Here is a 13,788-nt window from a genome sequence, read left to right as displayed (position 1 = left end):
TCAATGACCAGGATGAAGGAAAAGCTCTTCAAAGTCTGGGTTTCTTAGAATAAACTAGACGAGTCGTTCCTTGCAAAAATCCCAAGGGTATTTCCCTCCAGCCCACTGCAAAAATCTTCTGCTAAGCACGACAATTTAAAGGATTAAAAAAAAAAAAAAAAAGTCAGTAACATAGAACAGTAAGGGAACCACAAGCTTTGGCTGGGCTCGTGAGCCAGGACCTCAGCCCCAAGCAGAATCAGACCTTTTAACTGAAGAGGAACAGTCACATGCCTCATTTCACCCTTACTTTGCTTTAAACCAGGCCGTTTCCTCCCCCCCCAACATATTCCACATTGGCTGATAAATTCCCCAACGGCGGGTGTTAACTAACTCCGCATTCCAGTCTGCTCTGCGTCATGGAGTTCCACATCCCACTGATGAGGAACACATGGTGGACATGTGGTAAGGGAGAGCCTGACAGCGCTCGCACAAGCAGGGATAACTCCTCTGACCTTTGGCTTTTTTTCTCTCTGTACCATCCCAACCACACAATAAGGAGTCTGTGCCCCTCTGTCTGCGTACTGGTCATTCTGGGATCACTGGACACAAGCTGAAACCCTAAGATTTCAACAGGCAGCTATACTGAATACACACTATGGCTGAAAACATACGTTGAAAGTAATTAATTGATCATTCTGTGTCTCTCCTCTAACCAGACCATTCAGAAGAACTTCATACAGGATCATACAGGTTACATCTAGATCAATTGGGGTAAATATGTCACAAAAGCAACCGGGGATGGCTACATTTCCCATCAACTCTGTGAAATAAACTAACACACAGCATTGTTAAAAAATGCACAGTGGCAACTGTGTTAAAGTATTAAGACATCTTTCTAAAACGAACAGCCCATTTGTCATCTTTTCAAGACCCAAGCCTGGCTTAGAGTAACAATGAAATTCAACTTCAGTGTTGTCCAACCTGATGACTCATCCAGAACACTGCATTTACCAAGTCACATGGACTCGAGGGTGTCCAAGCAATACAGTCATCCCTTCCTCTTTTGAAACCTCTGAAAAGTAAAACCAAATCACGGGCTAAGTGCTGGTCTGAGACCACAGCAGACAGACAGACAAATGACTAATGACAATCCGCGCAACATACATTTACTGACGATTAGAAACCAAATGTTGAGCCTCACGCTCTCTGCTTTTAGTCTTATGCGTACTGTAATGCTGGCAAGAATCTTTCAGTAAAATTAAATCTGTTGCCAATAAAGTCTTTCTATAGGTACATTCAATAGAAGCTCCTGCTAATATTCCAGATTCTAAGATTCATGACCTCTTGCCTGTACAAGCTGTCAAGACACGGCATGACCTTTCTTTTATAAAAAGGACCTGGATATGCTGTACATTCCTTTCAACAACCCACCCCCCCCCCTCCCCAATGAATAAATAAAATAACACAGCAGCAGCAAAACACAATAAAATTCCATGGAAGCAACAGTATTAAAATCAGTAATAGCAGTATGTTCTTTAAAACATAAAGTCAACATCTCACTAACTGCTTTGGTAGTGTGTTCACGTTTATTGTACAAGCATAACATAAAAGCACCAAATTAAAATGTTGTCCTTATATTTGGCTACATCCATTTTAGAAACAATAAAGTGTTTTAAAAATACTCCATTTCTGAAGTTGATGACTACACTCATCCCCAACATATTTACAGAAAAAGCAGAGCAAGTTGAGCAAAGTTTAAATGCATAATAAAAAGGGCAAACTTTCTGAGAAAATTAATTCCTTTTAGTTATAGCAGCTACTCTCGGTGAACTGGGAAACTTCTCAACAGGCATGCAAGACGTCCAAGGGCATCTTGAGAACATCTACTCCCAACTCACGGCTCAAACAACAACTCACAGGCCAGTAGCTTTTTCTGAAATGTTCAGCAAAATCCTCTTTTGTAAAGAAATATGATTAAAGCTACACCAACATTTTTAAAGTGTGGTTATAGTCTGAGAAGTTAGTGTGTAAAAATCACACCCTCTTATTCAATAGACCTAGTTTCCCTGTTTTGATTCAGAGTCAGATCCGCTTGCTTTACTGGCTAAAATAACTTTTTACAACTTTCTAAATTCCTACTAGTACTGTGAAACCAATTCAGTTCTGGGAAGGGGAACCAGATTCTTTTCTGGCTTGTGCATCTGCAAAAGGATTATTACCTAAATCAGCACATACAATTTCTATTTTTGTGATGGAGGAGCCAAAAAGAACCTGACTTATTTTCTGATGCTAGTCAGAAAATTTGATTTTTATTTATGGAAAGAGCACATCTGGAATAACTGCAAGAGCAGATCTGGACTAACAGGAAAGACATGAAGATCTACACATCGCTCTCTAAAGTCATATTTTAGAGAAAAAAAGATATATCCAACATCTTTCCATGGCATTTCTCAAAATATCACTTGAATGCAAAGGAAACTTAGTAACAAAAATTTGCTAATACTGAAAACTACTGACTTTTCCAACACAGGAATACCACTAAAGCTAATACTTGTATATTCATCCTGTAGACAGCTGAGCACAGCAAAGAGTTTTTGCTCCCTGGTCTGCCCTGAGTTGCTCCTCAGGATTTTCCTACTGAGTTGGGTTATTGCGTCCCTTCCTTCCCTGCCAGTGGTACTGCTTGTGGAGACGATTCCCTAACACAAAAAGTAAAAAGAACCAAATTATCAAAGTCCTGCTGTTTAATCTATTAAAAGTAATGCAACTCATTTTGACACGTGGCTTATGAAGTACTCGATCATACATCCAGCTGGGGGCAAGCTGGAGGTGGTGGCCCCCTTCACCAGCACAGCTGGATCTGGAAGAGGACATCTGCCCATGATCTAGTTTAGGATGCTTTACACATTGGAACATCTGCCTATACCTGTGCCATTCTTTCTCATGGAAGTAGATTTTAAAAGGAAAAAAAAAAATCAAAAGAACCACCATAGCAGTGGCAGAGTATTTCAGAGATGCCAATTTCCCAAGGAGGGCAGTTTCAGAGAAGAGGAACACAAAGGAAGTTGCAGTGTGTTTATATATGATCCGCTTATTTAAAACAAATTATCAGCAGAAAAAAAAAAGGCAATATCCCAAGGCAACAGAAAGGAAATCAAGTGTATCAAAGCTATTCCTGAACTCCCATTACCTACCCACTTGGCAACGCTGACTTTTAAAATCATACTGCACCATTCATTTTTACCCTCATGATGCAAGGGGAAGAGGAAGAAAAAAATCTCCCATCTCACCCCCCTCTTTTTATTAAAAACAGATCTGTATTGTTACTTCAAGATTACTAATGTTAGTACTGTATATATTTATAGATGAGATATTCCTTTCTGTCTGAAGCACATGAGGTAATAAGTAGCTGGAATTGTCACGGTGATTTATTAACATATTCTCTAGGAGAAGCCCTGCACCTGCGTCTGTGCAGACAGAACACCCACGAAGGCTGAACTCACCCTTACACAGCCCACAAGATCTTGAAAGGAAATGCTCCAAATTTAGACCTGCTCCAACAGGTGTCTTTTACTGTCTCACTTTGCATGACCATAAATATCAGAGGTGGAGCAAAACGCTCCCTGTCCATTGTAATCGTGCTTTGAAAACAAATACTTTTGCCCCCTCCGAAAGCAAAGGCAGCATCTATGGAATTCTCATCATTTCCTCACTCCTTCATCCTGCCAAGACCCAACTCAGAGAGATGTCACCGGCAAAACCAGGCTCCAGGGATGAGCACATAACTTTATTTTTTTCTCTTCAAAGGCCCCTAAGCTGGCTCCAAAACTTCCCCAAACTGTATTTCTTTCATTCTAGTATCTCATCTTGCAGCTATTTGCCAAAGTGAATGACATGCACAGGCTGTTCATGGCTTTTTATAAGCTCTCATTACTCAAACAGGGAACCATTTCCTTGAAAATGCTTTCCCCAGCAGCATTAGTCTCTCTAGGCACCACCAATAAATTTGTCTCCTGGCCCATCCTGATGCACACCAAAACACGCCTGGATGGATGTATTTGATACTGTTTTGCACTTGTTTACTGGAGGGAGGATGCTACCTGTGGGACTTGTTATTAGGGTAATTAACAGCACAAGAAAAAAAAAAAAGAAAAGAAAAAAAGGACAATTTTAACAGCTGAATGGAAAGCTTTGCCAGATTTGCTCTGGCAAGCAAAGGAGCAAAATCCAGACTCCTTTCTGTGGTGTAACAACGAGAGGCATTCTCAAAACTAAAACGGCTATCCACAACTCTCAAAACCCCAAAACAAATCAAAACAGCAAATCTGGAAAAGAAATCCTAACCAAACTGAGAAAGAGAATAACAGGTTACACCATGAACTTAGAAATCCTATTAAAATGTTTCATTCTGTAACACTTTCTTTATTACAAAATATCTGAGTCAAGAGCAAATAAATATTTAATACTCAACAGGTACTCAAGAGAATGTGTGTTTTCCCCTGTCCCTCCCCACCAGCTGCTCTTTTATGGCAGGAAAGTGAAGAGCGTGAAATCCAATGATAGGAAGAAGGCAAAGGTCAGGAAAAAGGTTTTTCTTCAAGGATTTAAATTAGCGTTCTACAGCTTTGGATGTTTTGTCAACACAACTTCCCTCCTGTGAGGAGGGGAAGCCAAAGGTCCTTTGAACCATTTCGGTATGGGATCTAGATTTTTACCAGTAACAAGATTCTTAGCTTTAAAGAAAAGTTCATCTTCCCTCTTCCCATTCCTTTCACCACTCTTTCCCTGTCCCTCCTTCCATGCGCCTCCTCAAAAAGGGAGGGAAAAAAGAAAACAGAAAAAGAAAAGGATCTGAAGAGCAAAACAAGCACTGAAGGAATTCTAGAGTTCATGTCACAAGACCACTATAGCCCTTTAAAGAGACATTAAAAGCAAAACAAACAAAAGCAACCCCCTCAAGATGTCTATTGTATTTTACAGAGGAATGAATGAGTGTACTGGAAATTCTCCCATCTTGCCACAAAGTCTGTTGTTTCATCAAAACAAAATCCAGAGATCAAGAAACGGCCAACATGGTAGCTGAAAATCAGTCACTTCAAGTGATCCACGAAGAAAACGAGATCGGGCTTGCTCTTTTTTTTTTTTTTCCCCCCTCTCCTTACTTTACTATGATGTATAAAAAAAAAAAAAAAGACAACTTCAAAGATCTTTTTAAGCGTTGCTTTTGTTTCTCACATGAGAAAGTCAGAGCTTGAGCAGGTCTAGACAACACGGTGGTTAAAACATCATTAGCTGCCAACACTTTGTCTTCCTAGAGCTCCCACAGTTGTTGCTACCCTAGAATTGCCTCATTTGAAAATATTTGACAATTTCCATATAATATTTTGCTTCCCTCAGAGCTTCTCCAAGATGGCAGCTGTAAAACCAAGAGAGCGCATGTGCCTCCACAGCAGCCAGTTTCAGATGTCAGAGGCTCACCCAGGTGGATACTGGCCCAGTGCTTCTGCCTGATGCTTCAAAGCATCTTTGTCTTAATTTTTTTTTCTTCTTTTTAACACTTAGCAGATCTTCTCTCCTTATGCTTCCAGACTATCCCATCATCTGTGGGCTTTACTTGGAGGGTGGCTAACTCTATACATTAGCTTTCATACCTGTGCATATGGAAATGTAAGAAAGACAGGGACACATACAGATTTTTATCCCATCTATATATTACCATCACTACATGTACCAAATCCCAAACAGTTACGCTCAAGAAAATCTGCTGAAGACAATGTAACTGAACAGGTGTTCCTGAAGGCAAAGTTTGGCCTGCAGGATAAAGCCTGATTAATTTAGCTGTAGGGTAACAGGAATGACAATCCTCTGGTTAGATGAACCTGTAAAATCAGAGGTCAACTAAGATCACACATGTTACAGCAATTTCTAAGTCATTATACCATAGCCACCCGCCAGTGCTAGGAGAAAGCCATAAAGACAAGTCTATCACTAAAAGTAGATAAAATATTCCTTCCTAGCCCAAAATAGATCTATTAGTCTTTGTTTGCACAAAAACACAGCATGCAACAGTGCTGAATTTCCTACACTATGCAGATCAGCTGCAGTGTATGCACAGAAGGCTTACCTGCAGCTTGGTCCCTGCCATGTCCAACAAAAACCCAAGAAAGAGCCAGTGGGAACATGCTGGGACAGGCTCTCTCCATCACAGCAGTTAACAGGGCTCACTCTTGACCACCTTCCTTCTAGGATAATCCTTAAACTCTGGCAGAAGAGGGGTCATCTTTCCATGGGCACACAGCATCTCCCTCGCATCTGGTAGCAGGCTGTTCAAGGAAAGATTACACCTAGCTGTGGCCTGCAGCATACACCAGACACATTTTCACAGAAGAGATTTATCTGAGAGCAGACCTCAGATGTCCGCATCCTTGACTTACAAGGTCCACATGGATGAATTTCCCAGTTCTCAGATGGCTGCCCCACAGGTGTCTAATCTCACAGAGGTGAAAGTCTGACTGTCAGCCTGGGACAGACTACAAAGGCTGGCCTCTCAAGAGGCCAGCAGAGCTTTCCACAGAACACAGCAGACAGTGTGTGCCTGAGAAAACTAAAATCACTGTACAGAAGAGCGTAAAGAGCAACAAGCTATCTTTCCTTCTTCTACTAATGGATATGAATTACGCTGTGCAGGAAGCTCAGTTGCTGCAGGAAGCTCAGCTACTCTGCTGTATTTAATAAATTCATCCAAGTCCCCAGTGCAGTTTAATGGTGGATATAACACAGATCCTCTAATGAATCTTTTTGGGCCTGGAAAGACAGCTGAGGTTTTGTGCCTTATATGCAGAAAAGCGTCATGAAATCCTGAGATCCTCTCTCGGATCCTCTGTAAATCCATTTGGGACTTAGCCAGTGAGACTAGCATTTCATTTATGGACATAGGCCTACCACTTCCAAATCTCTGACTCTAAACTGTATCTGAACTATAGCAATATTGGCTCCATTTCAAGGAGAGTTACCTTTCCACCCATTCCTTTTCTTTCCCTGGAATTTTTCACAATAGAGGTATCAGACAAGCCTATCAACTGGTTGTAATGATGTAATGCATAATAAAATACTGTTCCCTGAATATTGCAAAAGCTGCTTTTCCTCTTCCGTTCTCATCGTACTTTGTCTTTAACCATCACTCCTAGTCCACAGTTATTTTCCCCCATCCCAAGTTCAGTTTCTATTACAAGGACTCATAAGCTTACTTCTGAAGGATGGATCTTTTAATGACAAGTTCTTCATCCAAATCAGCTTCATTAGCCATGAAGAGCAATCTTTTTCCTGTGTCATCCACGCCAATGAAGTCACGCTGCTCCACTGAAGTAGAAAAATCAAACACAGTCATTATATAATGCTGTCTTAATGCAGGCTGGAAAGACAAATAGGACCACCAACCACTCCCAAAATACGAAATACTAGGTTTCAGACTAACCCAGCAAATCAATGAATTTGCAAAAGTTACCCACAATATTTATTAACTTCTTCTCAGTCAGGGTAGCTGATATATATCACGACATTCAAAACACTGGCCCTGCAAGGTTTTTGCATCCTTTTTATGAAGATGCCAACTACAGGTCCTGACATGCAACACTCCATCCTGAGCTGTGCTTTCCTTCTCTCTCTCTTTTCTTTTTTTTTCTTTTAAAGAAAAAAAAAAAAAAAACCCAAACCCAAAACCTGCTACCTGAATTTACACAACAACAAACCCCAGGCAAGCAGAGAGTTCTTCAAAATCCAACTGCTTCTTCCTCATCATAAATCACTCCACATTAGAATTAGGTGGTCTGGAGAGGATTATGATTTCAGTTGAGACATTAACTACTTTGCAACTGATCTCCTATTTCAGATAAATACTGATAGCAATAGAAAACCTAAATCACATACACACACACATAAAGGTATAGATTCTAAGACTCCTACCACTGATGTTTCTGGGTGGGTTAACTTGGTTTAAGTATCTCTTTATAAAACTGCCAATCAAGAGAATACGTAATAGTCACATATATTATTGTGGCAGTTCCCATCTCCTGCAATCAGTAACTGTGCATCAATAGTGACTTTGGTCTACTGAAATGTAAAGCATTTGTTTCTGAACAGTTTTCCACAGCATCTGAATACAGTGGTGGCAGCTTATTCTAACTTGCACTTTGTAGCATGAGCCATCACTCTGGTGGCAACGATACACTGATCGTTACAGGAACACAGGCTGTACAAGAATGCCATGGTACAGTTCTAACAAAAACCTCCTCTCTCCCACTAAATACTATTATTTTGGGCCAAACTGGCAAATATTCAATCTCCTAAATTCTAAGCTTTTAACCACACTGGAGTAACAGCATGCTCCATAAGTAATTAATTCTCTAAGATCTTTTCTCAGCCAAACTATTTTTAACCCTGTTTTCCCCAGTTCAGCCCCATCCCTTATTTTACTTTTACCTGTTCCTTCGGAGTTACCATAGCAATAACCACTATCAAAATACAATCAAATCTACACAGCTGTTGAAAGTTCTCCTATTGGCAGTCTTTGATCCAAGTGATCAAGCATACTGTCTTCAGAAATCCCCCCATCCCTTCTCTGAAATTAATCATACAGCAAAGTAGTACAAAAATGGGCCTGAACACGTAACACTATGACAAATTAAGTACAATTAGGATAAAGCTCACTTGCTGTAAAAACTTAGAAATAAGTCTTGAAAGCAGTGCTGATTTTCATGCTAAGGAGGGCAATGAAGTTTGAGAGTAGGGGCTAATCAACCATTGCCACTGCCACCGAACTGGGGACTCCTGATAGGCTAGAAACACAACAGTGACCGATATTCCTGTGTGAAGGTACCAACACTTCTCTCAAAGTTCAGACCACGGCTACCCATCTCCTGACTGTTCCTACAGTAACATAACATATTAAACTGCTGTAGCAAAGGTCTATGCAATAACAAAAAGGGAAAAAGAAAACTTGATGAAAATGGGACCAGGTACATGACTGCCACCAAACCGGTTTCTCTTGCTTGTGTGGATAGGTAAGAAACACACAGTGAAATCATGTGAGAGTGCTATTTTTTTTTTTTTTTTTGTGGTGGATGCCAGGTCAAGTTTTTCCCTGTACACTGGCAATAAATAGCATTACTTCTGTAATTTAGAAAAGACAAAACTTATTACTAAAATCAATTATCCAGAGATACAAGAGTGCTGCTTCAAATCACACTAGCATTACTTAGTGAGGAAAAAAATAAATGGAAGAACAAATACATAACTAGTTTACAAAAATCCCTGCAGGGGAAGTATGAGAAAAATGTTAAAGTTGCAGTGATGGTAACTAAAAAATCATTTAAAGTATAAACATGGAATGCAGGATGTGTTTTGCCTCCTCACAATAGATAAATAAGGATTTGACACAGTTATTGCAATTTATTAGTTACCTTAGAAATTAGATCCCCATCAATTTCAAGGGCTTTAATGACCTAAAGAAATCATGACATCACAAGAAAATGGAAGTTGAACAATTCAGTGATGAGAAGAAATAATTTTCAGTCAGATTTTCTAAAATGCTTTTTAATCAAACATAATTAATTGACACTTGGGAAAAAGACACCTTTGTTAAAGATTCAGTATCCCCACCCTTTCAATTAAAGGGAGAGAATTCACACGATGCAGCCTGCAAGACCACCAAGAGGTCTTCTGGCAAACACAGGGAATACCAGTGATGACATGCCTGCTGCTTTCAAGACAAGAAAAACAAGCAGGAAAGAGTCACCATCCCCATGTTTTCTGCCTTTCTTTATACATAGAAAGGTTCAGACACTCTTTTCCACTCAATCCCTTGCAGGTCATCTTTAAGCACATGGCTCCATTCTGGGTGTCTGAATTCCTAACACTGTTTATTTGGGTTACTACCATTCACTAGCACTTTACTTTTTTTTTTATTATTATTGCCATGCCTCTTATTGATCAATTAAAAAAGCCAATGAGATGATTATTGTCAATATATGATCCCCTAAATATAAAAGCCAATGAACTTCACTCTGTAGCTGGCAGCTGATTTACGTCAAGCATTTCAGGAAACCATCAGTATGAATTTATAGCTGCTTAATACTGCACTTCATGCTGATTTAAAAATCGTTCCTTATATCACAGTTCTTGAATGTTCAGTAATATCCTGAAAGCAACAACTTGTATTGGATTCCATGACATATGTGAAATAAAATCCTTGTTGCTTCTTCTCAAAAAAATGAATGAATTTGTAGGAACAGTGAAACAATAAATAAAGCTGCAAATATATCTAGTGGCTTGTCAGGACTAAGGATCCATTTCTTAATACTAACACTTGAAAAGTACAGTACAAGTACATAGAAATATATATGTCATGATTTAGAGAAGGAGCTAATAGTGCCACATACTATGAAAAGCTGCCTAACATTCCACGTTAATATCTTGTCTTCAGTTGCTTATAAGCTTAATCAAATTTTAACTGTTTGGGACGAATTTCCAATGCCAGGTGCCTGCCTTAAGAGGAACATTTGGAAAACTTCAGCGAAAAGACTTCAGCTGCTTCTAAGGCTAAAGAAAATAAAAAAGTGTTTAGCCTAAGCTTCAATGGTTAGGTGGCCCTCCCCTTGAAAAGCTCTGATATTCCAGTTCTTCACAGAAGCAGCAGGACATTCAGTAAGCACTGCTGACCTACGTATCAGGAGCGTACTTTTTGCCATCTGACTCCATTATAAACCTTTGAAAAACTGCAGTTTCACGTGCTCTTTCAAGACTTCTATTTTTGCTGCAAAAATTTCTGCATATTTTATTCTTAAGGGAGAGTTGTTTCAATTTCTCAGCTCCTAGAACTGATCAAATAGCAGGTGTCATCTAAAGTATCATCAGGTGGTACAAGCAAAGCACATAATTCATGAGGCTCCACAGCCACACTGTGATGACTGCTCCATCAGAAAGAGCTTAATTTGTTGTGTTTCTGCAACCTGTTTTTTACAAGGAAATAAAACTCATAAGCTCACAAGGGTGAGGGGAAAGAAAAGCATAAAAAATGTGGACTCTGCAAGACAGGGTGGAAGGGAGAGAAAGTAGTCCCTGAAAAGTGGTGGAAACTGGGGCTGTCTGTGAAAGGACACTGGACCACGGGGAAGGGGAAGGGGAAGAAGGGGAGACTATGGGCATATAAATGAAGCAGGTCAAGATGAGAAGTGGAACTGGTAGTGAAAGAAAAGAGTAATATATGAGAAAGAGAAGCTGGACTCTTGACAAGGATCCTTGAAGGAAGAGACTAAGCAAAGAGAACAAGAATGGAGGCTGGTGGTGGCAAGAAGCCAGCATGCAAAGAGAGATAGGGATGAGCTAGGACAATGTTGACAGCAACAGGGTGCGTGCAGTCAAGCAGGAATGAAAGGCAGGAGGGTCTGGTGCTCCCTAAAATGTACTGCCCCTCTCCAGAACCTGAAGAAGAACCCAAAATTCCTGTCTCAGCACTCCCCTGCTTTTAGCAAATGACTGAAAAAGGTCTGGTAGGGTTCATGTCTCATCTGAGGCAGTTCATAGAAAACAACTTATTGGTGCTATCCATGACAGCTCAAGTAAAGTAGTTTTGAGTGAGAGACCTTAGCATCCAGCCCCACAGAAAAACACTGTGGGTGTCAAAACACTTCCACATAATGGAATTTTAATGTTTTCAAGTTTGGTCTTTTACAGTTCTGAGAAATCACACACAAATTTTAACAAGTCATGTAGGAAGAGTTATGCTACAAAGTCAAGCACACAGACATTAAAAAACAAGCAAATTAAGAATGCATGTGCAACCTGATGTGTTTATATTTGTGAAGAGTCTTCAGATGATCTTGTTTATCCTCACAGACCTCCTCACCCCCAACCTGTGTGCTCAAAGCTTGTGTACTGGGCAGCTCTATGATGTGTAACCATGGACCTGTTAGTTTGTACCTCCTGAATGCTCAACTCTGTGGCTGTAGTAATGTTCTTGACAATGTTTTATGTGCCATTATCATTTAGATTGCCTTTTCAAAAACAGGGGGGTTTAGAGCTGTTTGAGAGTCCAAGTCCTAAATGCTTTCAGCCCTACTAATCTTACACTTTGCTCCAGAAAATCTTTTCATGGAGCTTTCTTTTAAAAACACATTTCCTCCACTTTCAGACACACACGTAGTCCAACTGTTGGCTGGCATTTCACTCCTCTCTCAAACAGTTTGAAGCTGCGCTTTCTTATTCGTATTACTGTAATGCCTCTGAGCTTTAATCATGGACCAGGACCCACTAAGCTAGCAATAATCAAGCCTCAGCAATTTAACAGATATCATTAAAAGAAAATGAGAGGTATGGTATGGGAACAACTGTATGGTATTTAGTACTTTTAGCATACAAGTAAAATAGGGATAATAGCCCTGCCCTGCCTTACAGCAGTGTTGTGTGAATAGATACATTAAAGATTACAAGGCACTAACTAAGATATTATGGTAAGAGGGACAAGATAAGCATCTAACCAAGTCCTTGAAATCAGTGGGAGTTTTGCCTAGCAAAAGGCTCCTGGATGTGATCTCAGAAGAGTAATTCAGTACATATGATGAGAGGGGAGAATTTCTAGAAGTATTTGTAACCCACCTAACGCTGGTCCCTACAGTCAGTGGTAAAATTCCCAGCTATAATCTGGCTGATGCTTAGTACTCTTGAAAAACCTAACGGTTTTAATGTTCATATGTAACAAAAATTTAGGGTTTGATCCAAAACTCACTGAAGTCACCTGGAGCTTTTCCCTTAACTCTTGTAAGCTTTGGATCAGAGCCTGCAAGATTACATGAGTCTAATACTTAATTCTGAGCTGGAAAAAACCAAGTCACACCCCCACCAGGGAATGTGAGGAAAAATAGGGTATCTGTACCTTTTTTATTTCTTTTGCTCTGGGATTGATAACTAAACATATCATACATACCAGTGGTTTCTCTGTCACTTATTAATAAATAAATATATGTATTCTTATCTACACACCTGGCTTTTTTTTCCCTTTCTGTCCTGGTACCACTTCTGTGAGTTCATGAGTTTTCTTCATCAGCATGGAGAGAGTAGCATCATGTGTCCGAAAGAGATCCACAACTTTATATAAATCAACATCTGTGATCAGATCGCAGCTCAACACCAAGACATCAGTCTGCCAAAGAAGAAAAAAAACCCAAAGCCTTCAGAGATACAAATGACCACATATGGATTAGCATTTGAGGACTCAACAACAAATACACCCATAGCTTTTTCTGTAACTTTTTTCTTTTTTTTTTTTTTTCCTCTTTACTTTAAAAAACACAGGGTCTGCCATACTCTGCCAAAAATAGTTACTTGTTTTTACCAGTTCACTTTTCTTGAGTCCTGCTGTTACTGAATTAGTTATTTGGTTAATGCTTATCCAGCTCTGGACCATAAAGAATATGTGACCATCCAAACTGCCATCCTCTGCTCCTAAGGGAAGGAACTGGGACCCAGAAGCCATGGCTTTCAAGACTGCCATGAAATACTGCAGTATTTACAACAGCTACTTTTAGTTACATAATGATGTAGAAAAGAAATCTTTCTGAAGAAATCTTTTTTAGCTGACTTTGCATCTGGCTACAAACCACTGGAAAAGATATTTAAACTATGTTATTTTATTGGGGGGGAAAAAAAGCAAAGACTATCTAGGATGTGATTTACTCAGTAATTGCACTGCGATGGTGGGCTCAGTTTAGAAATACATTTCCTAAAACCAGCAATACCCCATATAAAAAAAAA

General features: G+C 39.7%; 1 protein-coding gene across 1 annotated transcript in view; it reads right to left on the bottom strand.

The window, feature by feature from the left end:
* EIF2B3 (eukaryotic translation initiation factor 2B subunit gamma) overlaps positions 1-13,788 on the bottom strand; it is a 104,566-nt gene that overhangs the window by 69,932 nt on the left and 20,846 nt on the right. Inside the window, exons 4-5 of the mRNA XM_069788880.1 lie at positions 13,018-13,177; positions 7,230-7,341 (exon numbers count right to left, since the gene is read on the bottom strand). Coding sequence (XP_069644981.1) covers positions 7,230-7,341; positions 13,018-13,177 — 272 coding nt within the window. The remainder of the gene's footprint in view (positions 1-7,229; positions 7,342-13,017; positions 13,178-13,788) is intronic.

This window comes from Haliaeetus albicilla, chromosome 8, assembly GCF_947461875.1.
Source record: "Haliaeetus albicilla chromosome 8, bHalAlb1.1, whole genome shotgun sequence".
In the NCBI taxonomy this organism is placed as follows: Eukaryota; Metazoa; Chordata; class Aves; order Accipitriformes; family Accipitridae; genus Haliaeetus; species Haliaeetus albicilla.
The sequence above is the reverse complement of the archived record's forward strand: the minus strand, read 5'-3'. Positions and strand labels throughout refer to the sequence as shown.